The sequence below is a fragment of the Montipora foliosa genome, chromosome 11 (genome assembly GCF_036669935.1).
Source record: "Montipora foliosa isolate CH-2021 chromosome 11, ASM3666993v2, whole genome shotgun sequence".
Classification (NCBI taxonomy): Eukaryota; Metazoa; Cnidaria; class Anthozoa; order Scleractinia; family Acroporidae; genus Montipora; species Montipora foliosa.
Window position 1 is genome coordinate 8,578,160 of NC_090879.1, and position 27,500 is coordinate 8,605,659.

Below are 27,500 nucleotides of genomic sequence, written 5' to 3' on the forward strand. Positions count from 1 at the left end.
CTTTCCCTTTGTATTAAGAACATGTTTTATTTATCAGGCTGAATTTTTTCTTATTTATATTGTGCTTTATTGGCCAAATTTCAGCTTGATGTTCTTAATCCACTTGTTCTTATATGCGGGTGTTTACTGTATCCACTGGATAACTCAATTGATTTTGCTACTGTTTATCTACTGGATAGTGATTTATCCAGTGGATAGCGTTATTCACCTTTTGAACAACTGAGGCCAGGGCCAGGCCGTTTCTCGAAAGTCCCGAAACTTTACGGATCATTTTCGGGTGTCACAATTCCCTTTGTATCTCAAGAACGGAGAGGATTTAAGTCGTCAAACTTCACAGTCGTTTTGCTGTTTGTTGCCTTGAAAACATGTTAAAAGATCGGCTTTTTAAAACAAGCGGTTGGCAGTTTCACAAATGGCTTTCCGGGCCGGAAACGTGTTCGGGACTTTCGAGAAACGGGCCCCGGGTAACTTCAATGGGATTCGAACCCATGACCTCTGCGAGGCCGGTATAATGCTCTATTCTTGGGTTTCACTCACGTGATCAACAGCCATGTTTTTCAACGAAAACAAAAGAAGACGTTTATAGCATAATAATAGCTTTCAATTCCCGGAGGATTGGATCGGGACACCAACATGGCCGCCATTTCATTGTTTGGGGACAACAACATGGCGGCCGTGACGTCATGTGAAATCCAAGAAAAGTACACAGATACTAGCGAATCAACACTGAGGTCGAGTTATCCAAACTGGTTGATATACCGATGGTAATCACTTTGTGTCCTTGGTAAGTGACACCTGCGTTCACGAAGCCTTCTTATTTTCTTTTGCCCAGTCACACCAGGCGTTTGCTAAGGCTCAGCAGCTACAGTGGGCCGTAGAGTCATAAACTATTCAGGAGGTCGTTAGATAATCAGGATCCAGGTACATTTCACAGATCTGGAACCGACGTACTGAACTGAAAATTAATGTCCTCTTGTAGAGGATTAATCTGCAGGTCGTCCTTAAACAGGATACCTACTTCGTGGGACATGAAGAAATTTGTAACCAGTCGGTCAACGTTTATGTCATTATTATTTCTAGGACTACGCCAAGTCTCAGCCAATGCCAGGATGTCAAGCATTGCCTCATTTCCAACTGATTTCAGTGAAATTTAGAAGACTAAATTAGACGTGATTAGATATGGAGCCACCACCGGTGTGTCCAGAGTTTCATTAACGGAACCAGCATCCGAGGACGGCAATCAACAGAGGGGGAATTAGCAAAAATCTTTTATGAAACCAGAGTGGTAGGTATATCGTTCTCACAGTGACGAGGTGTTGACTATTGTCTTGAATTACATTAGTATTCCTATTCAACTTTTCCACAAATGAATAACTTGATGAATGAAAAGATTGTCATACGCATCAATTCTATGGCAGAAATAACTGTCTTTATTCTCCAAGCTGAACTGCGGGAATACCCGGCCACTTATTCGCAGATGAATGGCGTGTATTGTCACGTATCTGCCCGCTACAACAACATCATACTAGTGGCTTGGTATTCTGCTTTTAGCCCCTTCCTCTGTCTTTTAATCGATAATCCAGCTCTATTTCCTCGTGTCCCAAGCAAACAGGCCTATATGTTTTAACTCCTGAACCAGTTGAAAGGAAAAAGCAGTGGGAGCAAACCGCCTCAATGAAAACATTTCATTTCTTGAATATGTAAACTGGCGTAGAGTCAGCGACGAAGGCGATGTCGTACCCAGAGTACGCTTTTCTTTTGGTCAGCACCAAGAACACGGACTCTGGCCAACTCTGGCCACTTTCAATTTATGCGCAGTCGTAGTGTAGGTCCATTTTTGTAACCGTTGAAAACCACTGTTGTTTCAAATTTCTGAGCGTGCGTAGACAAGCCCGAATTCCGTGAATTGCAGACCTCCTGGCTTGGAAGTCGCCAGAGTCTGTGTTTTTGGTGGTGACCAAAAGAAAAGAGGACTCTGGGGACGAGATTGATGATACAACAGGCCTTGAAGAAGTAGTAAGACATTTAAGATTACAATTACGTTTGAAGTCTTAAAAGATTTAATTCGTAAGTGACTTCAGAGAGGAAGAAGTAAGAAAAAGAAGTTAAAACTTCAGTGAAGTAAATTAAACTTAAGGACGGTGCCTACTATTGTTATAGGTGGTTTTCACGTGACGTCATGGCCGCCGTGTTGGTGGACGAAAATAAAAGATCTCTCATTGGCTCCTTTTGTTCGCCCACCAGCAATTGTACATTTCACCATTGTTATCTGTGTCTCTAGAGATTGGTTGCAAACCACCCAGCTACGACGATCTACGACGCCACGGTCACGAAAACGTCATTTAAAATTGCAAGTTCAGGTTTCTTAATCTTTTTCGTCATTATATCGGTTTGTCTAACTTAGAAAAACTAGCGCAACTTTCCAGGAACTGAATTAGGAGGTGCGGTGAGGTGAATCTACGACAGAAAATTCAAATTCCATGCCTTGTGTTCACGTAAAACTTGAGAATTGGTCATTTCACGTCGCAGATTTGCCGCAAAACATGAAAGATATGTACAAAAATGAAAAATGCACGTGCAGAGTGTGCAAAGGTATTGCTTTTGCTCATTAAATATGCAAAAAATTGTAACGTTTTCGTTGCCGTCGCGTTGTCGATCTTAAGGACGGTGCCTACTATTGTTATCGCGCATACGTTCTGCGCATCTCGAGATACTCGGATTTCCTATGGCTGGTGCTTATTAATACAGGGATATTTTTGCGTGGTTCAAAACTATGCGGAGAAAGCAGAACTTAGCAAGTGATCTTGGTATCCAAAAAGAAAATTGGGGGTAACTACGCATTTTTCAGAGATAATTAAGCTTCAATTTGGAAAAGAACGCCATACATTGCTTTGTAATTTAAAGCTTTTTATAAATATTGATTAATTATCTTTGAAAAATGCATGGTTATCCCCAATTTTCCTTTTAGATTTCAATAACACTTGGTAAGATCTACTTTTCCCGCATATTCATTAAACCGCGCAAAAATACCTTTGAATTAGAAGGCACCGCCCTTAAAATCTTTAATATACGTTCCGCGCACCTCGAGATACTCGGGTTTCCTATGGGTGGTGCTTACTAATATACAGGGGTGTTTTTGCGCGGTTTAAGACTACGCGGATAAAGAAGAACTTAGCAAGTGCTCTTTGTATCCAAAAAGAAAACTGGAGGTAACCGTGCATTTTTCAGAGATAATTAAGCTTCAATTTGGAAAAAAACGCCAACATTGCTTTGTATTTTAAAGCTTTTTACAAATATTGTTGATTAATTATCAACGAAAAATGCGTGGTTAACCCCAATTTTCTTTTTGGATTTCAATAAGAATAACTAAGATCTACTTTTCCCGCATATTCATAAACAGGGAAAAAATGCCTTTGAACTAGTAGCCACCGTCCTTAAGTGACAATACATAACTCAAACTTGAAGATCGGTATTTTTTTAACTTCGTCCTGTTAACGGTCCTGAGGGGGATTCTCTGAGCTGGGATCTTTCTTGTACGTCTCTCCTTAGCTGATTCTTCTTTTCCGATTCGTCTTTCCTTCTCCCGTCTTCTCGCACGCTCGTTTATATTTTCGATTGTAAACTAAAGGTCTCTTTTACGTCGTGATACCTACCTATGTTCATAGACTGGCATCTATAATAATTAATTCGAAAATCAACACTTATTATTACTTATTGCTTAAAGCCTGGTTTCCATATGATCGTCCGGTCGTTCCGATCGCCCCAGTCTTTTCAAATAATGTTCAGAGGCGATCGGGACGATTATATGGAAACACTACGCAGACGATCGCTGACGACCCGGTGACTGAGACGACCCCGATCGCTTAGATAGAACTGAGTTCTATCTGGACGATCCAGAGGAAGATCGGACGATTGAGGTAGTCTCAGTGCCATGGTCGTCAGTAATCGTCAGGGTAGTGTTTCCACATAATCGTCCCGGGACTATCAGGACGATCATATGAAAACCAGGCTTAGTTAAACACAAGGCACCTTACATTCCTGCGATTACACGAATAATCGACGGGTAGGGCCAATTTCAAGAAACTCTAATTACGGTCTACCCAACCACGATTAATTAACACTTGCTTTAACACTGAGCATATAAAAAACTACAGAGTGAGATACAAAAAATCCGTGATACCGGTGAGCGGGCATCGGAAAGCAAGGGAACGCCGGATGGGGGACTATGTTGTTTTTGGCGGGAGATCGGATGGTGGTATCCGTCGGCCACCTTCAAGGCCACTGAACTTTTGTCGAAGAATTGGCTTATGTATGGCTTTGATGGAATGGGACGTCCTTGGCGCATATTCAGTCGGAGAAAATTTCTCTCCCGGTGAGAGTAAAGACACCTTGAAGGAGCAAGGATGGCCAGTCGGTTAGTGCTTGGCCTTAGTACGAGAGTCTTGAGTTCGATTCCCGGATCTCACATCCTTGTTTCGACTCCTTTCCTTTCCGTGTAGCTAGTTGCTTTAAATACCCGTAAAACGGAGCACTGATGGAGAGGGGAGAGTAAAATGAGCGCACCGTCGACCTCAGGTTTGTCAGTTGAATTACTGTTACGAGTTATCGACGTTAAATATGGTTACTTTACTACCACTGAACTGCTCAGGTCTCAGAAACTCTTTCTACCACAAATTATGTACTGTAGAATATTATTCACCTCAGACATCAATATTGTTGACGGATTTTAAATTTTTTCGCGGAAAATAGGCATGCGATCGCAGGTAATTTCTCTTGGATTTGAAACCCTCGCAAACTTTAAGAGGCAGCATGGGAGTAGGTAATGAGGACGCTTGCCATGAGATCCGGAAATCCTAGGCTAGAAAAATCATGGGATTGTATCTGAACATGGAATATGCGCTTCACGTCGAGTTTGTTAATGTGACACAACAATGGAGCTCAAATTATAAACATAACTTAAAAAGTTTTTTCTGTACCTTTGGTATTTGTCATTGTTCATGAAAAGCCAAGGACGATTAAATTATTATCACCATCCCCTTATAAATCCAAGTGTTTCTGTTAAAAATTCAGACACAGCTGGCCTGCAAAAGTTTTATCAAACGCGAACAAAATTGGCGCTTGAGTGGAAAGAAAACAGCACAAGTTTCCAAGGAAGAGGCCATGTCAAAAAAAAAGGATACGCAGAAATATTCCTAAAATATATTTTTTTCTTTTCTGACAACAGGCCGTTCCCCATAATTTCACGCGTGCTGCTAAAGGGAATCTCACGCTCTCTCCAGTTGCGCCTGCCACGCAAGCTACCCAGTGGTTAGTGAGGTCACCTTCTGTTCATCGCAGCCTCGATTTGAAACTGATTTGGAGCTGAAGCCCCGTCCCACACGTATCCGGAAAATTTTTGTATCCACATTTTTTTTTTTCGAATACGACTTGCATCCACACTTTTCCGGCGAATCTCTACTTGCACAAATCCCATATTACACCTCTTTTACACCCCAAAATTTTGTATAGTCAGTCTTTAATTTTCTCCTGGAACATGAAGATAACGTCCCAGGAGAAATCGAAAACAATGCCCATGCGAAGTGTTTGGGGGTAAAAATGGTGTATTATGGGCTTTGTGCAAGTAGAGAATCCACATATTTTCGAATGCGGTGTCCAGTGTGGAAATTTTTGAATAAGCTGTGAATACGGTCGTATCCGCAAATTTACGAATACGCTGAAGTAACACTACCGGATCCAGTCTTTCCCGGTTGAGATTTTTTCAACGTGGCGTATCGAGACAGTTCTCACGTGCAACTCGTTAACAAAACGGGCGCCAACAGACGATTTTGCGCATGCTCAAGAAGCAAAATCTTTATCATTCTCGTCACCAGAGCCTTGGATCGACCCAAGGCTCTGGGAAACTCTAGGTAGGAGAAAATGCGCCGTAGGGTTTTTATAGCCAAGAATTGGCTATTTGAACCTTACGATGCCTGCTCACTCCTCGTGCTAACATGAATGCACCAATTAGAGACGCTTTTGATTGTTCTTCACGAAAACCAATGAGAACACACTTTGTTTCAGAGTTCCCCAGAGCTCTTCTCTCCCTCAGTCAAGAGAAGAGCTCTGGGGTCGAGATTGAATCTTTGCAAAAGCACTGGGCACTAGCATGTATCCGGATACGTGAGGGCAGTGAAAACAGTTGGAAGATGTGGGGACGCAGATATTTTTCAATCCGAAAAAAAATTGGAAGATACAAAAATTTCCGGATACGTAAGGATGGGGCCTGAGCTTTGAAATAGTATATAATTGGTTATGTCGTTATTGTCTCTCCAAATTGTATGATTTTTTTGGTCACACAGCAAGTCGCTTCTTTAAAGTCAGCGCCTGTTAAAGCTTAAGAGATCGAAAAGATCGTTTTTCAAAAAGGTGTTTCGAAGATAATTGGATTTTTTATTAGCTCGAAGTTTGTTGAGCTCTTATCCGTGATCAGACTGATCGCGGGCAAATCAAGATATCATTTCTACTGAATTAAATCAAATATTTAAGTTAATTATATCGAGAGAGGAAAATGAGGGCGAGCTGCATGTCCAACGTTTTAACAAAATATAGTCTGTGGGGCACAGGTATATAGACTCTGTATCTGCTTCACTGAATGAATCACACAATACGCTATCTTAATGGGGGTCGAATTATTGTAATATTTTATAACCCTTTCATATTTAACGATCTATGAGACAATTTTCCAGAATTTCTCGCTCTCACGGCAACCCGAGATCTCCAGATCTCAAGATTCCGTGCCACGGAACACCCACCTGAGGCCGGTGGCAACGAGCAAAAGCTCATAGTCGAACGGATGTACTGGCTCTCATCTTATTAACTGCTCGGAAATGATTCTGATTGGGAAGTGAATAAACAATTTAACCTGGTCCGTGATATGTCTATGGAGATATATCTATGACAAAATTTAATGATCAGTATTTGAAATAAAATCGTCCAAATCATAAATGCTCCAATCCAAAGATGGCAAGAATCCAATGGCAACAAGCCGATTCTGCAAATGGACATAACGGAAGGAGGCATAACGGAAAGAGCCATAACGTAAAGAGGAATAACGCAGAGGCATAACGCAAACACGCAGAAACGCATAAAGCAGAAAGGCATAACGCAGAAATGCATAACACAAAAAGCAAAATAGCCATAACGCAGAGGCAGAACGGAAAGGCCCTTTGAAGAATGGAGACAAGTTGTGTATTCCGTAAATAATTTCAGCTCTAAAAGAAAACGTCAATCGATAGTTCAAGGGAAAGGACATATCATCGCTTCCTGTTTAAGTTATGCCTCTTTGCGTTATGCTTAATTGCGTTATCCTTTCTGCACTATGGCCATTTGCGTTATGCCTTTTTGCGTGATGCCTATACGCGTTACGGCTATTTGCGTTATGCCTTTTCGCGTTATGATTCTTTCCGTGATGGCCATTTGCAGAATCGGCATGTTGCCATTCAGCATTTGGATTGATGCATTCATGATTTGGACGATTTTATTTCAAATACTGATCATTGAATTTTGACATAGATATGCCTCCCTACGCCGCCATATTGAAAACTCCCCATGAACTATCGCTAGTCATTCCACTTCCCCGCAGTGAATAATTCAATGGGCAAAACATCGACGCAAAATCGCTTCCCTAGACGGGCAAATTCTAGACGACTAAGTCGTCTAAAAATTTGTTCGTCCGGTTACCACATCAGACAATTTGTTCGTCTTATATCGTAAAAACAGCCATTCATGGTAGTTGGAACATTAAATTCACAACTGGGACTTGAAGGTTGTTACAAATTTTGGGAAAGCAATTTAAAGGTAGGTTAAAATACAGCTTGACAACAATATTCTGTCCTAAAATGGACAGACCCGCATGGTCTGTTTATTGACAACACTTTCCAGACCCCGTTACGTTAGCTACATAGTAGCGACTGCAACTAACTATTTTGACACCAGTACACAGTAATGTATACTATAGCATAAATACACCGTATGATATATAGATCTACACGCATGGTCTGCAAAAATCGATGACCTTAAGCTTCAATAATCTGGTGAAAGACGCCAGAGCAAATAAGCGAAAAGTTCCAAGGTGCTGCTGGAAGGGTCCAATGACAAGTCATCAAAGATCACGCCTTAAAATATGTTGTTACAGGCCTCGACAGAAGCGACCAGGAAGCTCGACGAATCTCGCTTTCCCAATCCCTTTTTTGTAGTAACCATAAATACTGGTGGACAAAGTATCCTTGATCACTGTTACCGTTTCATTAGCTTGAACCTTCTGCTTGCTTCGCTAAATTGGACACTCAAGACCCCCCGCTGAGCTCACAATTGGTTCACAATGTTTTCACCAGTTAGCTATCATTCAATTTGATAATTCATTTCAATTCTGATAAGCAGAGCCTTTACGACATTCTGGAACTGACAAGTATAGTTGACGGTTCCCCTCGTGTTGATAGACAACGAGTTTTGACCAGTTGTTTGAAGCGTAACACTCCGAAGGGAGCTTAACATGCATTTGATGTGTATATTAATCACTTACAAAAGCTACAGCGATATTTCTTGTTTACAAACATTGACGTCACATTCCTTTTGATATTGAAATTTGCCAACCACGGAACAAAAGAAGTCTCAACAGCCAAATTAGCTTCTGGGTGGCATAATAATAACAATGTGCTGACGTAACGAGAAATATCGCTATAACGAGTTCTCCACTGGGTAAATTACTCCAGACTGTGAACTGGGGACTGCTTCCTTCGTAAGTTGTGAGTGGACTGATTAAAATCAAATCTAAATGAAAATGACACTCGCAGGGAGAGGAGGGCATAGTGATAATATTTGCATCAGTGGAACTTCCAAATATTTGCTCTGACATTCTGACTATGAAAGGCCATTTGCCTTACCAAACATGCAACGTCACTTATTTTCTTTTTTAGACCACCTACACAAAACCAACGATTTCCTGTTTCGTTTCAATGACAGTAACATTATGTTTAACTACTGTCGGTATTGAGTCACGATTATAGCAAGTACTGAAGAACCCTCGGAAAGTGCGGGGGTAATGGACCTCTTTAGCTTGTACATTTTGTTTTCCCATTTCAGACCACGTGATGTTACTCCAGGGAACAGTTTCTTTCAAATGTCGTCTTCTGCACGTGCATATGTATGCATAACTTATGAAAAAACAAAAAAAAAAATTCCCTTGGGAACATCACGTGGTCTGAAATGGGAAAAACAAATCGTACAAGCTAAAGAGGTCCATTGAGTGATAGAGCATGGAGATCAATGGAGACAACATAACTTTGAAAACGGTAAAAAAAAAGATGTGGAGATATTACTTATGCCATTTATCCACTGCTTACAAGTTCAATTTACCTACTAACAAGTGAAACAAAGTCATACAGCATCAAAGACATTAGCAGGCCTATTTCTCGCTTTGAATGGCTAGAAAGGCCTATTTCATCTGACCAGCAGATGAAACTCTTTGAGTTTTTCTTTGTGCATCAAGCACACCATTAATTACGTTGGAAGAACTGACAGGCTTTTTTTATTTCACTTGGAAGGGAAAAAAAGGGGGTCAAAGGCAGAAGTAGAAAGAAACAACCCGAAAGTACATTTCTTGTGGTCAGACATCGCAATTTTTCGCCTTTTTATTTTCTGCAACGACCATGTTGGAGCATTGTGCTGTTGTTATAAGAACCAGCTCTTATCAACACTTGGTTTCCAAAGCTCACCGATGTTGCAAAAACCTATGACTGGCCACAAGACTGACTGTACCATTTTGAGGAAAACAGAAAATTTTTTATCTGCCTTTGGTCGATCTAAGACACAAGTGAAAACAGAATAATCTCCTTTCTCTTTGAACTCAATTTCCACAGTTACCTCCTCACAAGCCACATGCCAGTGTCTATCGATGTTTGGCTTATAAATTCCAACAATAATGACAATAAATTTTTCCTCTTACGAAGAGGAAGAATCATAGGTTCACTTATGACAGGTTATCAAGCAAATAAAGAGGTTGGATGCATAGCCGTTCCCAAGCCTCACTTCTTCCTTCTTTTTACTTAGGTTATCCCATCAAACTGCAGACACATATTGCAGAAATTACTGCTTCAGAATAATTCAATCCGAGATTTTGAGGCCACGATGATTATTTCCTTTGTGAATTTTCTATCCTAAGCCCGTTTAGTTATGCAAGCTGCAAAAAGATTTGTGCAAGTTATGCTGTTTGAAGCTTGAACTTTGCCCTGAGATTTGATGAGCCAATCACAACTCTAGAAAATAATTATTCTTTACTGAGAATAATATGCATACAACCTCTTTTAATTAACAACACCTTGCCATTAACTGCATGAAATGATATTTGTTTCATGGCAAGTTCAAAACACGTTGACATGGGAGAGATATTATCTTTTTTCATTGTACTTTCCAAGGGAGTAACATTAGAATATTAATTTTACCAACAGGAATGTCAACAAATTCAGAGCAGTGAATAAGTGGGAACAGATATAATTATATATAAAGAGGACCTGATCTACTATTAAACCATTTCAATATTTAAAAGCTGTACACACTCTAAAAATACCCCTAACAATTTACTGTTAAACAGCAGGAAAAGAAAAAAAAAGAACTACCATTATAAACATTATGATCTTTGTTTTTTTTAAGTAACTAACCAACCTCATATTAAAGTTACTTATTCAATAACTTGGTACAATTGCGATCACATCTGGTATGTGTACTGTACCAAAATACAGAACTCAGTGATGCTTCAGATATTATTTTTGAGTGAAATAAATGCATGGAGAAAGATTAAGATTCTGAGTCACCAATAAACCAAGTTTTTTGTAAATTTCATTAGGACAGAAAATAAAATCATATTATATTAACCAGCTGTTTGTTGAGTGGTAACCCAACAATACATTGTACAATCAAGGAGGCTGAAAAATCACTTATGTTTTATCTTTAACCATTGAACACCCAACCTTTTGGAGCCTAAATCAGAAAACTAAACAAACTGAATAAAAGGGAGAAGTGATCCTTGCAATTACATGTATCTGGACAAGTTAAGCAATTGTCTCTCATAGACCTGAAAAAATTTTACGTGCCTTCAATTGAATTTGAACCTGTTACCTCTGCAATGCTGGTGCAATGCTCTACAAACTGATTTATGAAGCCACTCAGTTGGGAGATAGCAGATCAAATTGTTAGGATCATCGATTCCCATTAAAGGACTTGAAAAAATAGACATGATTATTTGAACTCCATTGAAGCCAGCCGAATTTTTCAGGTGTCTGTAAGAGACAATTGCCTAAATTGTTCAGGTAAGTAAAAGGATCACTTCCCCCTCACATCTACAATTGCACTTCAACCCATTGACTCCCAGGGTTTCTCCCTTGACGAGCAAAATCGTCTGGCATTACAGAGTCTGGCCAGTTTAGGCCGGTTTGGGTGTCAAATGGTTAAATTAATTAAGCAAACTAACTTGCCAAATGAAGATCCCCTTGGCTTTGGAATTAAAGGTTTAATTTTCATTTGCTTGAAAGTGAAACCCCAAAAAAAGAAAATGAGACACAGGCATTTTAATCTTTGAAAATATAGGGGCTTTCTATCTGAGATTAAAAACACACAATAAGTATCGAGCCCAACAAATTAAACAAAACAATCTTAAGAGTATGCCTCCTGCCACAACACTCTCATAACCACTTACACACACACATACACACTCTAACAGCACCCACAGACCTACCGTATGCTCAACAGCTGATGCGAGCACAGCATTGAATATTGGATTTTTTGGCATCTAATTTATTACCATCATCGCCCTCCACAGCTTTCTTCTTAGTTGACCTCCCAGCAGTAGCTTTAGGTTCCTCAGCCTTCTCTTCACTGCTATTTTTTCTCCCCTCAGTCTTAATCAAAGCATCCACATCTTCAGTGTTGTCATCAGTGACTTCTCCTTCAACATCCACATCCTCGTCCTCATCGTCAACAAAAAGTTCCTTCTTGACTTCAACACTATCATCCACCATCCCAATGTGTTGACCACCTGCGTTGGTCGTGTTAACTCTGGAAGCCCTAGCATTATTTGTGTCTGACTCCAGAGGTGAACGCACCTCTTCTCCAGAGGTGAATGATGTCTGTGTTGCCACAGACACAGGGGAAGCTTGGCTTTCAACACTTTGCAAATTTACCTTTGCATCAATGGTTGCATCAGCAGGAGGTTGAGAAGACATACAACTGATACCATTTTGTTGGGAAGTCTTGGCCAATTCTTGTTGAAAACCGACTTCCTTTCTAAGTGCAAGAAGCCTCTGTTTGATGGAGTTATTTGTTGTCTTTAAGAGGTCCCGCTCAGCTTCATAATCGCGTTCACGCTTTTTTAGCACCTAAAACAGGAGAATACAAAATAAAATTATTAGTTCACAGGTGGTAAATTATGATTGAAATGTACTAAATGCGACTTTTATGTATTTTTAATCAAAATCTACATATTTCAATTCCAGAAATATGCGCATGTCACCTGGATCTCATATTTGCATTAAGTTGTGATGATGCCACGGTGATATGCATTTCCCTTAGATATGAGTCCACCTGTGCTGATGGGTCCATATGGAGGGAACAAATGTCACTGGTACTATTAGGGTACTAAAAAGGCATTTACTGCTTTAGATAATGTAACATCTCTTTAAAAAATAAGTGTCTGCTTTGTACTTTGACACCACATAGCTTAAGAAATATTTGAACAGAAGCTTTTAGAAAGTTGAAGTCTTATATCTTGAGACCTTTGTATTCATTGGGCAGGTACAAAAGTCGGACCGGATCAACTTGGATCAACTCAGACTGCTCACCTTAGATTGATGTAAACAAAATGATAAGGCCTTGAGAAATCACCCTAGCCCTTTACAAAACCCTTTTTCGCTTGATCCAAAGTGAGCAATCCAAATTGATCTGAGTTGATCCTGCCCAACTTTTGTACAAACCTGTTGTAATTTAACGAAAAACACCTCATAGTAGAGGCCCTGTTAGGGGTAAATTCCGACAAGCGACATGGCTTTGAACCAGCGACATGATAGCCACCAACTGGCGACGACCGACAGACTATTACAACGAATTAGCGAAAGTGACACAAATGTCAAGACTGACCGACAGCGAATTTCAGAATTGTGAATGTTCTGCGGACCGCGGAACATTTGCGCGTACACAATTCATCGTAATTACTTAATAATGATCATTGTTAACAATAATGGCCAATTATGGCAAATAAGGGTCCAATAAAGGCGAACAGAAATACATCTCATGTTACTGCTGTTTTGATTGTTCATTTCATGTGATTGACGTATTCAGTGCATCACTCCATTTGAGGACTTTTCCGCTTTGCGTATCATGTTCTCCCTGCATGATCCACGTGCGGCACTCCATCAGTCTGTCAGAGAGATACTTTTTTCTCTATTGATCGCGTTCATCTCGGTGTTCCAAATCGTAAGCGAGTTATTGAAATACATCACTATCAGAGTCATAAGCGAGTCGTCGGAGTGCCGAACTTGTGCACGGCCAGAGTCACGTGACGGGTCTGTTCAGCATCAGAGACCGCGCTATTGTTTAACCCTTTGAAGTTTGCCGAGTTTCATAACCATTCCCCTCTACTAACTATGATTTTTCACAGACCTTTTGTAAATGCATGCCTTGCGGATAATGAATGGTTGATAATGTCCTTCCTCCTGGGTTGTTATAGTTACAGAAAAGTACAGTCTGACGACTAAATCAGAGTTGAACTCGGAAGAAACATTAGACTCTTGCACTACCAGAATTGTAGAAACGCTATTATAGCTCGATTGCTTTGCCAGATTAGGCCTTTATTCACTTGTATAGTTTACTAGATGGAATTTCATTGACTTCAACAACTATTCCAAGTAGTCTGAATAGGTATTAAACATTAAAAAAGGTCTCAAAACCCTGGGTGTAAAAGTAATAAAGATAGAGGCCGTATGTTCCGTTGGCATCGTTCCAGCGAATGGGGATTGTCAGAGGGGCAACGAGTTAAAACTTATTAATGAAATTTCGACAGGCGACACAAGAATGTTCCGAAATTGCGACATAGCTAGCTGTGAAATTCAGACGGAGGACATGGGCACCCCCCCTAACAGCGCCTCATAGTACTAAAAGTATATTGCAAAAGTTTTACTAAATCTCACTACACTCACAGTTCAGATCTAAATAATTTAGAAATAAATGGTTCATGGTTCATTTATTTCACACTATTTACATAACATTAACATACCCTGGTAGAAAGAAAAGTATAGTCACAACACATGGTTACAAGATAAAATAATTACAGTACAGGTCATAAAATGTGTATGGTGGTCAAAGTAGCGAAGGCTTTCTAGTTGACCACCACCTACTTTTAAGTAAGCAAAGAAATGACACTGAGCTTTACTGGGATATAGTAGAAAACGTTAGTAGAGCCTAGGACTAATGTACAGAAGAAAATTACATGTATATAACTTAAGCATGTTAGAGATATACTGAATCACGCAAGAAATCTATACAGGACAAGCTTAGCAAAAGGGGGAAAAAAATGAAAAGGAACATACAAACAAACAGACAACAACAATAGCAACAACGACAAACAAAAACAAAAGAAAAGAACGACACGTCATCAACAACAGCAGCGGTAACAAACACAAAAATATAAGAAGACAATTATTATTATTATTATTATTATTTCATTTTAAACAAGCTCCATTATTATTATTAAATAGTTAAGTGCTATACATTTGACCATTAAACAGAACATACATTATTTGATTGACAAGAGATCAGGTGGGCCTTATAAAGTTTCTTAAACTTGTTAAATGTTTTTGCTTTTTTTAGTGCCAAGGGGACAGTTTCCCACATGACAGAAGCAGAGTACTTAAAAGTAAATTTGCCTATGTTAGTTCTAACTTGTGGTCAGTAAAAATTAAGCTTAGCAGAATTTCTGGTGTTATAGGAGTGGACAGTTGCTGTAGGCGTTAAAAAGTTATGGAAGATTGCTGGAACAGTTGAACTGCTTTCTTTGTAACTCATAACAGAAAGAAATTTCTTTCACCTTGGTTTTAATTTTTTTGTGTTCTAATGCCTTGGGATCTTAGGTTTTACTAGGATACCATTAGTTTACAGTTAGTAGGTTTTCAATTTTTATTAGTTTTAATTTTTTTACGGGTCTATAATTACTTTATCACTAAAGGGAAAGTACGGTCTAGGAAAAGTTTCTCTGAACCGAAAGTTCTTTACCTGTATTGTCATATTTGACCACTCATTTGGACTAAATGTGTTTAAATAGCCAACAATAATGCTTGAAAAATGGGCAAATTTAAATTTAAATCTGCCATCTTTGTTTTCGTGTATGCAAACGAGGCTATGACGTAGCAATAGTCAAGGATTTCTTCGGTTGACTAAATGTAATTGATAAAAGAAGAAAAACACAGGTGAGGAGAGCCACATTACTTTGTAGACTTGAATCTTAATCCAGAGGCTAAATTGTATTGATATTGGCTCCACCTCTGAACAGATTAACCTTGTGGTTGTTAAACAGGGTTTTATATGTGAGTTATATGCAAGAGTTTTACAAAGCGAAAGAGAGCCTGCAGTGCTATCCCATGCTCATTGCTGTGAAATACATGCCTGGAAATCAAGTTTAATCTGTCTACTGTGGCTTTCTACGAAATCCCTGTTACAACTTCAAAACAAACGATCAATTATATATTTTCATCAAATGGTAACAGTAAATCATTTCAGTAGTTTCTACACTGCAAACTAACTGAAACCCCATTTCAAGTTATGTTTATTAGCGCATAACAGTGAAAGTCGTCTATATATGGCCTGATTTAGTTTTCTCCCTCCAATAAATATAATGATATTTTGAACTAGTTGACTGAGATTTCCGTATGAAGTGAATGTCACCAAGACCAATAATTGCAATATTCATATACCCGAAAATCCCGCTTGAAGTCCTCCTTGGTAAAATGACAGACCCGAACAGACAATATAGCAGTCAGGTTTTCACGTTTGAGGAACCCATCCACCTTTTATTTTTGCCGGCCAACTTTTCTTTAAATTTCAATTTTCTGGTGTAAGCTTAGGTTTTTTTCTTATATGTGTTCTCAATTCTAGACATGTGTCTATTTTCATCCCCCTCGAAAGCGTACACCCCAAAAGCAGTAATTGTTGATGTGAAAAAGCCTTATTCTAAATTTAATGCTTCCCCGTGTGAAAGCAAACAAATACGTTTGCTGAAGCATCGAAGACGGCTGTCACCGAGGGAAGAAAGTGAAAGGTACGCTTGTCGAATATTTCTTCGTCGCATGTTCAAGGTTTTTGTGTTTTACATTTGCTCTGGCTGATTTTTGCCACCTAGTTTGATTGACTAGAAAATCTATAAGTATTAAGTGACTTGAGCTTCTGTCACACTCATGGCCTACATGGCCTACTACCTATTGAACGACAAGACTGTTTACCATTGTTCATCTTACATAAACGAAAAGCGATCAGAACAAAAGTACCATGTTCTATATTATAACATTTAATGGAGACATGGATGGCAACCGGAAGAGAACATTTTGAGTGCCAGGACAGTGCTGTCTCCCAGATTAGGTATCATCTCTAATTACGAAAAGATACTTGGCAATGTAAATGTGGTTGTGTGAAGACAAGTTGAAAGGAAAAAGAGCTCACTTTTGGTCGCTGTTCGCGTCTCAAAACTGCGTGTGCTTAAGCTCCCTATTTATTAAAACTTCACTCGTCCAATGGAGGAGGACCGTTAGAGTTATTATACTCGTCCAGACGGGTTTTTAGTTGTCTGGGACGACCGGACAACTGTGAATGTGGATCCCTATTGCTCGTGTAAATTTGTCATTGTAACGCGAGTCATTAAATAACCTCAGAATGTGGGAAAAATGATCTAGGATCACTTAGATTTAATATTTTTCCAGGTGAGCATGACCCCCCCTCTTCCAGAAGGCTCACATCTTTGGCACTCACTCAATTTCTCCAGTCACCCTCTCCCTGAAACTCGTTATCTATGTAGGTAGCAAAACCCAGCAGAGCTATGAGACCTTTTACTACATCCTGATAACCTGGCAAGTTCCAAAATTATCATAAATTTTTCCCCTCTGATAAACAGATCCCCATCTGATGGAGAATGCACAACAGTTGTATTTCCTGTCCTACAGATTTTAATTCACTTTATGACCAAAGTGCATGTTCATTCTTGGGCATTAAATGGCTTTGGTAATTCCAAGCATGGACAAATGTAATGGTAGATTTATTTGTAAACATTATCTTTTTAGGAAACTTAGCAACCATTTCCCTTCCCAAATTACAGTAAGATGGTAACAGCTGTTTTTTTCTGCTCTTACTCCAGTCCTAAAATGTTATCATTGAATGGCATTCAACAAACTTTTGTTTTCTTGTTCAACAATGCATTGTCACTTTTTTTCTCAATTTTGAATGGTAGTGACACTGATAAGTGGGAATGAAAGAGCTACTGCATTCAATCACGTATTAACAACTGACAATTAATTATTCTGGCTTGTTTTTGCATTGTCAAGGCAACAGAATAAGGATATAGCATTTAGACTACTTTGAGTACAACATTGCAGGGAACCAAATCAAAGCTATGATGAGTTTCCACATGAAGACATCTTGGCTAATCTGCATTAACAGGATTTGCTTAGTCACTTAATTCGTAAATTCAATTTTGCCAAAAATATCGGCAACTGGTGTTGTAGGCAGCTGATGTTAAGTGTTCAGAACCACTCCGGTCAGATGTGTGTTGAGAAGATTTATCAAGGTCGCAACAACTTGGCATGTGTAGCTCAAGATAGGAGCTAAGTTGGTGAATGACTAATTTACACATTTTTTGCATTGTTTTTGTTTTAAAGTACTGTACTCTTAATCCTTAATGATGGTGTTATCAAGATAGAAATCTTCACTGCAGCTAATGTTGACTTTGAAAGTATGTATAACTCAGATGTGCAGTCTTTTGTAAACATGTATTGGCCGTAGAAGAGAAGTGTCTGTGAATGAAAAAGTTTTGTCTACCACACAGCCTTCATAACATATGTACCACTTCATTTTAGCTTGAAATCTCCCATCAGTATAAACAGTTGCTCTTGAGAAAAATATTTTCCTATTGGTTTTGTCAGTTGAAGTTAAAAGTTGAGCAGTCAGCCATTAATTAATTATTCATTATATAATCATAGTTAGAAAATCCTAAAACAGTGGATAGCATTCAAAGAGAGCTCTGATTGGCTGCTCAAACTCCAGATATCCTTTGCTATTCACCTCTGAGCAACAACTCACACATGATTGTGCCCGAAAATATTGTAATCATTGGCGGAAAAAAGCCTGGGTTCACAAGCGACGCAAGCATAAGCACAAGAAGCAAACACAAACTCAGTAGCTTGTTGTTTATTAGAGCTTTTTGTTCGAACAATGGACACTAAAACAACAAGTAAATGTGCCTGCGTGTGTTGCTTGTGCTTATGCTTGCGTCGCTAGTGAAAATCAGGCCTAATGAGTTAAAATCATCTTTTTGGTGCTATATTATCTCACTGTTTAAGCATATACTAAAACTATTCACCTCAGTGTTGGCAGCTAGTGGTGGTTGGTAAATATCCACAACTCCACTTCGGTGAATAGTTGTTAAATAACAAATCCTCTTAAAAGGCAGTACACATGCCTGCTTTACACCAAACTTGCTGAACTAATGTGCTATTACCGTGACACATGTTGATTCACATGAAACTGTGTTTGCACTGGGATTTAAAAAATCCAAAAACACGTTCTCAAATTTTTTAACACTAGTCCATCTGCACTCTCGACAGATGCATTAAGAAATCACTAAAACAAATTAGCGGTTCTCAGCCAAGGAATTTCCAATTACGCATCAGTGTAACAGAAGTTCAAAATAATGAACTGTCTTCATCAGAGAGAGCAAATCAAAATCTGAAGACTTACAGTCCTTTTCTTTTTAACGTCTCAAAAATGTCACAGCGTAACAAACAAACGTCAATGCTCTCTTTAAATGTGTCCTCAAGGTATGCGTAAGTTGATGGCTAGTCACCGGGAACCAATACAAAAAGAAACCAAGACATCACATGATTCCGTTGTAAACAAAGAAAGCTGACAATGGCGAAGATAAATCTCTCAAGACAGCAATACCGGGCTCTACAGTTCAAGACCCGTACTGGTATGTGATGGAATTTCACGTAAACTACGCAAAATACATTTCTTCACCACTCGACACAGCCTTGAACTATCACCTCAGTATAGCCGTGACAGCCCTCTATTGAGTTCTAACAAAACTTTTTAGTCATAAATGAGGCAACATTCCAAAATATACTAAAACTTACTCGACCGTGAAAATCAAAACAGAAAACTTTCTCTCGTGACAGCAAAGCCAACCGCTGCAAACTTTTTTTTTTATGAATACTTGCAATCTGTTGGAAATTAAACTGAATTTCAGGGTCAACTTGTTCCTTTCATATTCTTGTCTGTCGATGTAAATTTGATCGTCCGTAAAATATATGGAACAAACGCCTACAAAATGAGCAGCTTGAAACACATACGCGAAGTGATAATCTCACGATACCAAGACTTTGATATTCGATACAATTAAAAATATTATTCTTCGCACACATGGGCTTAAAGGTCATTGAAAACGCAAGAAAAAAATTCTCCAATCTGAAATCTGCCTCACTTAGTGGTTTGTTGTGCCCAAACTTGTTCATGTTCAATACAATAGCTTTTCAAATTTAAATTAACCAAAACAACATGACGCCGGCACATTTTGCTAGGCAGTGCTTTCACTGTACAACCTTGATCGCTCAAAAGGAAGAAAATCATACCCACCTGGATGTGCTTTAGCGCACTTCTTAAGATGTTCAAATTCGATGTCTTCTTATCCTCCAGTGAAGGAACTTCTCTCTTCAATATATCAAAGCATTCTTTCAAATGCGCCCGCCTAAAAGTGGAAATACAAATTCTTCATGTGCTCCATCATTTGCGATCAAGATCCCATTTCAGCACCTCACGAAATATTTCTTCTTGCTTACAGAAGATCGCGTTTTCCAGCAAATATAGACAACCTAAAACACTATTTTACGCGTTTTCTGAGAAATGCGGCAGTAAAAAAACCTGCCTTTAATTTTGTACGGTAAATCAGGTTTCTTTATAATAATCGTAGGAGCTTAGAGAACGGCCATCTTCAAAAATATACTTCAAAGCGCGTCCATGTACATTTCGAACTGAACAAAGTCTCACTTGTCGAAAATCACACTGACCTGTTTTTCTCGAGCTTGTTGTGCGTTTCCCTGGTCCCAGCCCTGAGATTCAAAAAACATCACATCAAGACGTTTGCCTCTTTCCCTTCGAGAACAAACAACTGCTTCAATCCGCGAAACGACAACAACATTCAGACTTACCCTCCAGGTCTACGACCTAGGACTCCTTCAAACTTCTCGCATTCTGAAATCGCTCGTCTTCTTTCCGTGCAGATTTGCGTAGAGTGATGAACTAAATAAAAGAAGGGAACATTAGGCGATAACTGTCGAAGATCGAAGCCGCAATTTCAAAATAGCGGAGCGTCTTCGCACACCAACTGAATATTTGCACATGGCTACTCGATCATACCACGTGCGATTGCAGAATCATCTTTCGATGTTCCTTTTGAGGATGAGGATTCCAAAAACTTAGCGGCTTCTAGCAGCGTGTCTAGACTCATAACGCGCGGAAAGAAGAATCGGCGATTTCTTGCTGACGATCTGCGGTGCCGTAGCGCGTTATTCCACCCGACTAGCCGTCGATCAATCCATGTGCACTCACAGCTAACAACAACACCAAACGAACAAAAGAGCTAGAAGTGCTGGAACGCACAAATTGATTCTTTGATTGACACCTAAAACAATACAATCCAATCAAAAGCCTCATTTTTACTGAAACGTCACAGTTGATGCCCACGTGGTCAGTCGAGGCAGCCATGTGGCTTAGCCTCGATCGCACTTGTACACAAACACACCCATTTTTTTAAAATGCAAATATATTAACAATAGGAAAATACAAAATTACTACCCTCCAAATAAGGGTAATGAAGGTGGCCTGATTCTTTAACTGTCCTGACTTTACTTCGAAGAAAGACACGCGAAAGACTAGTGGTTAAAAAAGCAAAATATAACAAGACCGCTACAAATTTTTCTTTCCTTCTTTGCTACATAGAAATGCTTTAAAAGCATCTATTCTCTACTTTCTAGAATCGCATAATACACCTCTTTTACCCCTCAAAATTTTACATAATCATTGTTTACAATTTTTCCTGGGACTTGAATTTGTCCTAAGAGAAATCGAAAACAATGCCATGGGATTTGCGAGAGTAGACTGAATTGTAGCCACAATATATAAAGACGATGGGCTCCGGCATGGGGCAGAGGCAGTTTCAGAACTCCGATCACCGAATACCAAACGCCAAAGGCTACAAAACTGGTGTTCAACGCTAATTATAGCCTAAGCCAAATGAAAATGAGGGTTACCAATGGAGAGCTTCAGCTTCGGGTGAAATTTGCCTTTTGCCCAAAAAAAACTGCCTGTTATCTAGAGATATCGAGCTATTGTAGTTCTAGACTGAACTGACAGATAAGTTAGAATGAGCACATTTTCATGTGTTTAGGACAAACAGCACCCGTTTTTTAATCCGTTTGTCCTTCACCGCGCCGTTTGGTTCTCCGTGCCTCGTACCCACAGTCCTTAGGCTCTTTTGTCAGCAGGTGGATGCTCATGCACAGCAATAGTGTAGAATATCCTTCGAATAATTGCCACTTTTGAGCAAATTACTAGTATTTTATTTTTTCTTCATTGTGACATGCTAAAAGTCGAGACCTAGCTTGTGGTCTGTTGCGTGGGGATGTATCTTTTTGGTTTAAGGGAGAGGGTTTGCTGCCACATATACATCTACCTTGCGCGCAGGATGAAGAGCACAAGTCAAGAATGCAGCCACTGGAGCGTGCCGTGACTTGTGTCAGAATGGTTCCTAACTCGCGCACACCTGCAAAGAAAATCAAGAGAAAGGTGCAGAAAGTTCTACAGTCCGCTTTTCTTTTGGTCAGTGCCAAGAACACGGACTCTGACCGCTTCCAATTTATGCGCAGTCATATTGAAGGTCTATTTTTGTAACCGCAGACTGCCTTAGCTTGGAAGTGGCCAGAGTCGACCAAAAGAAAAGCGGACTCTGGGGACGAGATTAAAAGCACGTTAGTGACGTCATCTTTTGGGAAGAAAAGTGGCTTGCAAGGCGAGGCTGCTAAGTCATTTACATCATGGCCGACTGAACTGCGATTACTTCTGCAAAGTGAGAACATTTACATTTCATTTGGATGCGGAAATCCTGACAAGGTTTTTTACTACTGTCTTTTGAGGCAGGAAATTGTTTTCGGAGCTTTCATTTATCCAGTTAAGGCATTGTTACACCGCTCTCAAGCTGGCGAGAATAATACTTTGATTACAACTACGTGTATTTCCAGGTACTCCTCAACTTTGTAGATAATTAATTTTGAAGCAACACCTGCTAATCTTATTGTTCTTCCCAAGTTTGTTTCTTCAGAGAAGACGACAATACGCAGCATCTACAAATATGGTTGACTGCAAATGCTGCAAGAATTTGCTGGGTTTTGCGGCCTCGCGTCCACCCTGTTTTGTGTTTACAGTGTGTCTGGCCGCTTTTGCAATCGGCTTATTTTCCCTTGGTTATTTTGTGCAGACGTACGGATGGATCACTGATAGCGTAGAAAAGAACCCGAACAAGGTTTGAGCTTTATTCATCCCTTAAATTATATTGATAGCTTGCTTTCGATTCTAAGTCTTGCTGGTTTTTGCTTTTGAAATTGGAAAACAGGAACAACTGTAGCTGTAGTTTTTACCATTGAGCCAGCCATGCGACGACGCGTGGCTAGCGTAGCGGTAGAACATAGAGCCGCGCTAAATTGTTTGTTGGCAAGAATTTATGGACTGATAGCAACTGCCAGAGATGCCTTTACGGGCTAATATCCAATCTTACTCCAGAGAATGTAAATAAGAATGAGAAACTGTATGTGATGTGCGGTATACAAAACAGGAGCACTCAACGATAAGTCTGCGGTGAAAAAATGTCTTCGGGAGAGTCAAACTGTTCTGTTTTACCTTGCAAGCCACTATAGATTTCTTTACTTCAACATCACCTAAAAGATTCAGAAACAGGGGAATTGGAAAGTAGTACCTTACGTTTTCGGAACGGATATTTTTGCAATTTTTGGCACTTAAAAAGGTCACCTAGCAGTTTCAGGTGAGCAAATCGTTCCCTGGAAGGTAACGTTCAGCTAGCAATTTCTGAAATGAAGATTTCATTCCCTAAAATTTTCAGACACCATTTTCAGCTAAGATATCCGAACAGATCAAATTCTTCTAGGTGATTAAAAAAAACATAATTTTTATCATTCACTCATAAAGAATTATACTCTACTAAAACTTTGTGACTAGATAAGGGATAACAACAACAACTTTATTGTGTACCCTCCACAACTGTATACAAAATTTAGAGTTAGATAAGAATTGAAAGCGCACTGGGCCCCTTAAGGAAGTTCATACAAAAATTTTCTAACATTGATTTTTTTTCTGCAAATTTTACCATGGAAAGATGATGAGTTAGTGATGTCAGAAAGGTAAAAAAAATGGGGGGTCACCGACTTTATATTGCAATTGTGTGGTTCCAGAAAATATCCATACCCCCACCACGGAAGACAATTGGAAATTCCGAGGGAGAGGGGGGGTTAAAGGGCAGTAATTTCCAAGGGATAGGGGGGTTTCGTGGGAAACTACTTTTCCAAAGGGTCACGAACCATGTACAAAACATTGAAAGCAACATACGATCGATCTGAAGCACAAAACACACTATCGGACGATTTTTTGAAACAAAAGTCAGTTTTGAGATAAAGTTAATACTATTAGCTTCAATGTTTCCGTTTTTCTTTGAGTTAGCTAGCGCTACAATCTCCCGAAGCTAAGAACAATGTGTCTTTCATTTGGGACGGATTCAAAACATTTAAAATGGCGGTCTCAACTGGAGTCTCGTCCCCAGACTTCCACGTTTGTCTCTTTTTCGTCCAACCAACACTTCCGTTCACTTGAGTATCACTTTTCGCTACCTTTACATGCAGTAAACACATTTTTGATAGGATTTATGTTTTACTGGGGGTAGTAACTCATTGAAAATGTGATAAGACGCAAGTTCCCACCATCTCAACGCTTGTGTGCAACGACATTTTCTTTTTTGTGAGTGGCATTTAGACCACGGACAGGAACCGGGAGTCAAGTTTTCAAGTTTTCTCTTCTTTGAGTAAACGCAATATTTATTGCGGCCTCGGGAAACGATTGTTGAGGTTCAGTTCATTATGTCAAACTGGAAATTCTAAAACAGGAGTTTGACTACTCATTGAAGGAAGTAAATCGCGCCAAAAACAATGACAGTCGATAATATTCTTCGTAAAACAATCGCCTTTGTGACGACGTTCACGAAACCTACCGCGTCAACTGTTGTGGTCCCTAAATATTAAAGAATCAACCTGAAGAAACTGACAAAATGTGTAGACAAAGGAACCTTGTAAGTTTCTGATTTATTTACTATGGTTTGCAAAGTTGTTTAAGCGAGTGAAATGTTCTCATCGAAGTTCGCACAAAAACGTGAAACAGTCGACGTGCAACCCAAATGTTTAAGCTTTGCAAAGTTGATAGCGCACAAGCTGAAAGTTTAGCTGGATAATGAGTGTAACAAAGCGTTATATTTTTCTAAAAGTTAACCTCAATGTTTACACTGTTGTAATAAAATTCTACCGCAATTACGTAACTAATTCACTCTCGCTTTTATAAGTAAAAAAATTCTGGAAATTCCTGAGGGGAGGGGGGGTCATCAAAGACCCCCCTGGAACGGAAAATTCTGGGGGGAGGGGGGGGTGCAAATCAAAAAGTCTTCCGTGGTGGGGGTATGGATATTTTCTGGAACCACACATTACTACTGTACATCTTTGAAGTGAAATGTTCTCTACCAAGCTTTGTTTAAGTGGACCCATCAAGTGAATTAAGTTAACTGTTGAGGTTCCTTAAAGAACAAGTTCGCATTTAGCAACCATAGTTTCATGCGCCTTGCAGCTGCAAGATGGCAGGATTCCATGTCCCGAGGAAAGAAAACTTGAAATTTTTTTAACTTCCCACATTGATTTTTTGTTCATTTTTGGACAATGCGGAGATAATTGTAAATAAAATCTGTTTCTGAAAAGAAAAGTAGGGGTCACCGAACATCCAAGATCGTTAAACCCAAGGAAAGCTATAGCAAGGGCCATCTGCCCTATCATTGTTTATTTTAGTACTTAGCGCGCATGCTCGATGCATGACGTGGCATGTGAATTTGCGTGTGCTGTAATGATGCGCAGTAGCAATGGGCACAAACGTCCTTAAATAACTAAGAAGACAAGCTGGTTAGGAGGCCAGGCTAAATAGTAAAAACATTTTATTGGTGAATCGGAGGCATACTAGCAAAAAACACACAAGATGAGAACAGGTGTATTTTACATAGAGCGAAACAGAACAGTATAGGGTACAGAAAAAGTTATTGTCAGTATTCCTTTAACATGTCTTCTTTAAGTTTTAAGTAGTCTAGTCTGTGTAGTCTAAGGCTGAAGGATTTGACACATTCATTGATGAATCCCAATGAAAGGCTATGCACAATCTGCCATGAAAACAAAATTGATGATGAATTTAGTCCATCTCTCCCTTGAGTGCAGGAGCTACAGTGTATCTGTAAGAGACATGTTCTTTTCTAGAATAATTGAACCAAATATCCCAAACGTGGAGCAAGCATCGTGCATGTCTCTTATATGTCACATCTACAGTGTACCTAATGAATTCTGATGATAACTTTATTACCATTCAACTAATTCATGTACATTTCATAGCAGCATGCTTTGAAATCAAAAAACAAACTAATTTCTGTGACTAATGGAAGAACAATACTTGTAACATTATCATTACTTGTTTTAATAATTAATTTAAAAAAAAGAATTATTTTTGGTACAGGGCAGCTGAGAGATAATTGTCCAACGCAGTCACAAAATGCAGGCACCATTGTGAATTTGCAGAACGAAGTCTGCAAGTAAAGCTTGTTGTTTTTGTTTATATGTATCCTAAAGATAAATGTAAATGGCATCAGTGGCATTAACCTTTACGGAGATTATGAAAAAAATGTTGCTTGTCTCTGTAATGTAGTTCTGTAGAAACCAAGAGAGACTTTTGGCAGCAAGAGTTTCAGAGTGAGTGTGGATGAGTTGATTTTTCGCAACATGCATGTCACAACACCTTCAGAAAGGTCAGTTTTGAACAGCTCAAGGTGGAAATGTTTTGTTGACTGATATCAGAATTTTTTTGTGTGTTTTTAGAACTGGCATTCTCTCCTCAGTCACTTGGGCTCTTCAGAGTTTTGCATCTTTGGAAATCAGAGCTTCTTCCAAAATTCTGTTTATGCAAATTCAAGTAATGGAACTAGCCGCATTGCCCCAGCGGGATATGCCACCATAAGCATTCCACGACTGGATCTTGCGATTGTTCCCTCGGACAGTTTTCTTGGATTGGTTAATAATGTGACCCATATAACCTCAACAGTGATGGCAAAGAAACTGCCCTTGCCAGGTTAGTTATTATTTTATTTGTATGGGTAATCCAGTGGTGACGAGTGAAATTAGGGAATAATTGCACACATGATTTGTCCAAAGTCAAGTAATTTCCCGCAACTTTATTTGATTTTGGACAAAACACATCTACTACCATTTACGTCCATCCTTGAAGCGTGATGAATTTTGCGCGAAGTTTTACTTTTCAAACGTTAACGGTTTGTCCGGTTATGTATCACTTTTGACCAATGAAACGTTGGCAGTTTGTTCTCATGCTCTCTCTCAGGTTTTTTGTGAGAGCATTCTGGTTTGCATGACCGCCCTAATAACGTCTCTGCTGGTTTTGCAATGGAGACAAAAAAATTCAAAGGCAACAAGTTTGGAATGAAGTAAATTACCATCCAGGAGTTGCTTGAAATCAAGATTTTAAATGCTCCTTGGAACATGGAAGAGCATGTGTGCGCAGAATGCCCTAGACACAGAAATATTCACTCCTTGATCTTTCTAGTTTCACTTCGGTTTCATGTATTTTTTTTTCTCGTAGTTGCTGAAGCACATATCTCTTCTTGATGAAGTATACCAAATTCCATATTTCGTGTCTTTGGAAACTCACGGGAGTTAGATGTTTATAACTTTCCTAGATTCCTAGGCAGATTCATAAATATCTTTAGCACGTAAACAAAACCTGCTGGTATGCTGTCAAAAACGTGGTCAATTTCACAACATAACCACCAACGTTTCATTGGTCAAAAGTGA

At 39.3% G+C, this 27,500-nt stretch overlaps 2 protein-coding genes across 2 annotated transcripts in view; one reads left to right on the plus strand and one right to left on the minus strand.

The window, feature by feature from the left end:
• Positions 1–7,865: 7,865 nt before the first annotated feature.
• Positions 7,866–20,912, minus strand: LOC137975001 (max dimerization protein 3-like). Its single transcript, XM_068822030.1, has 5 exons — positions 20,695–20,912; positions 20,487–20,577; positions 20,346–20,387; positions 19,915–20,026; positions 7,866–12,407 (listed from the first exon to the last, which is right to left on the minus strand). Exons 1-5 carry the CDS (start codon positions 20,783–20,785, stop codon positions 11,775–11,777), a joined length of 969 nt encoding a protein of 322 aa, XP_068678131.1. The 5' UTR covers positions 20,786–20,912; the 3' UTR covers positions 7,866–11,774.
• A 1,440-nt stretch (positions 20,913–22,352) lies between these two features.
• LOC137975805 (transmembrane protein 248-like) overlaps positions 22,353–27,500 on the plus strand; it is a 15,317-nt gene continuing 10,169 nt past the window's right edge. The window contains exons 1-3 of the mRNA XM_068822999.1: positions 22,353–22,574; positions 22,642–22,855; positions 26,514–26,763. Coding sequence (XP_068679100.1) covers positions 22,685–22,855; positions 26,514–26,763 — 421 coding nt within the window. The 5' untranslated portion in view covers positions 22,353–22,574; positions 22,642–22,684. The remainder of the gene's footprint in view (positions 22,575–22,641; positions 22,856–26,513; positions 26,764–27,500) is intronic.

Excerpts from the sequence above, each read along its gene's own strand:
- LOC137975001 (XM_068822030.1), bottom strand. The coding sequence starts at position 20,785 with ATGAGTCTAGACACGCTGCTAGAAGCCGCTAAGTTTTTGGAATCCTCA. Across the intron at positions 20,578-20,694 it reads TGATTCTGCAATCGCACGTG|TTCATCACTCTACGCAAATC; the intron begins GTATGATCGAGT and ends TCTTTTATTTAG. Across the intron at positions 12,408-19,914 it reads GTGCGCTAAAGCACATCCAG|GTGCTAAAAAAGCGTGAACG; the intron begins GTGGGTATGATT and ends CTCCTGTTTTAG.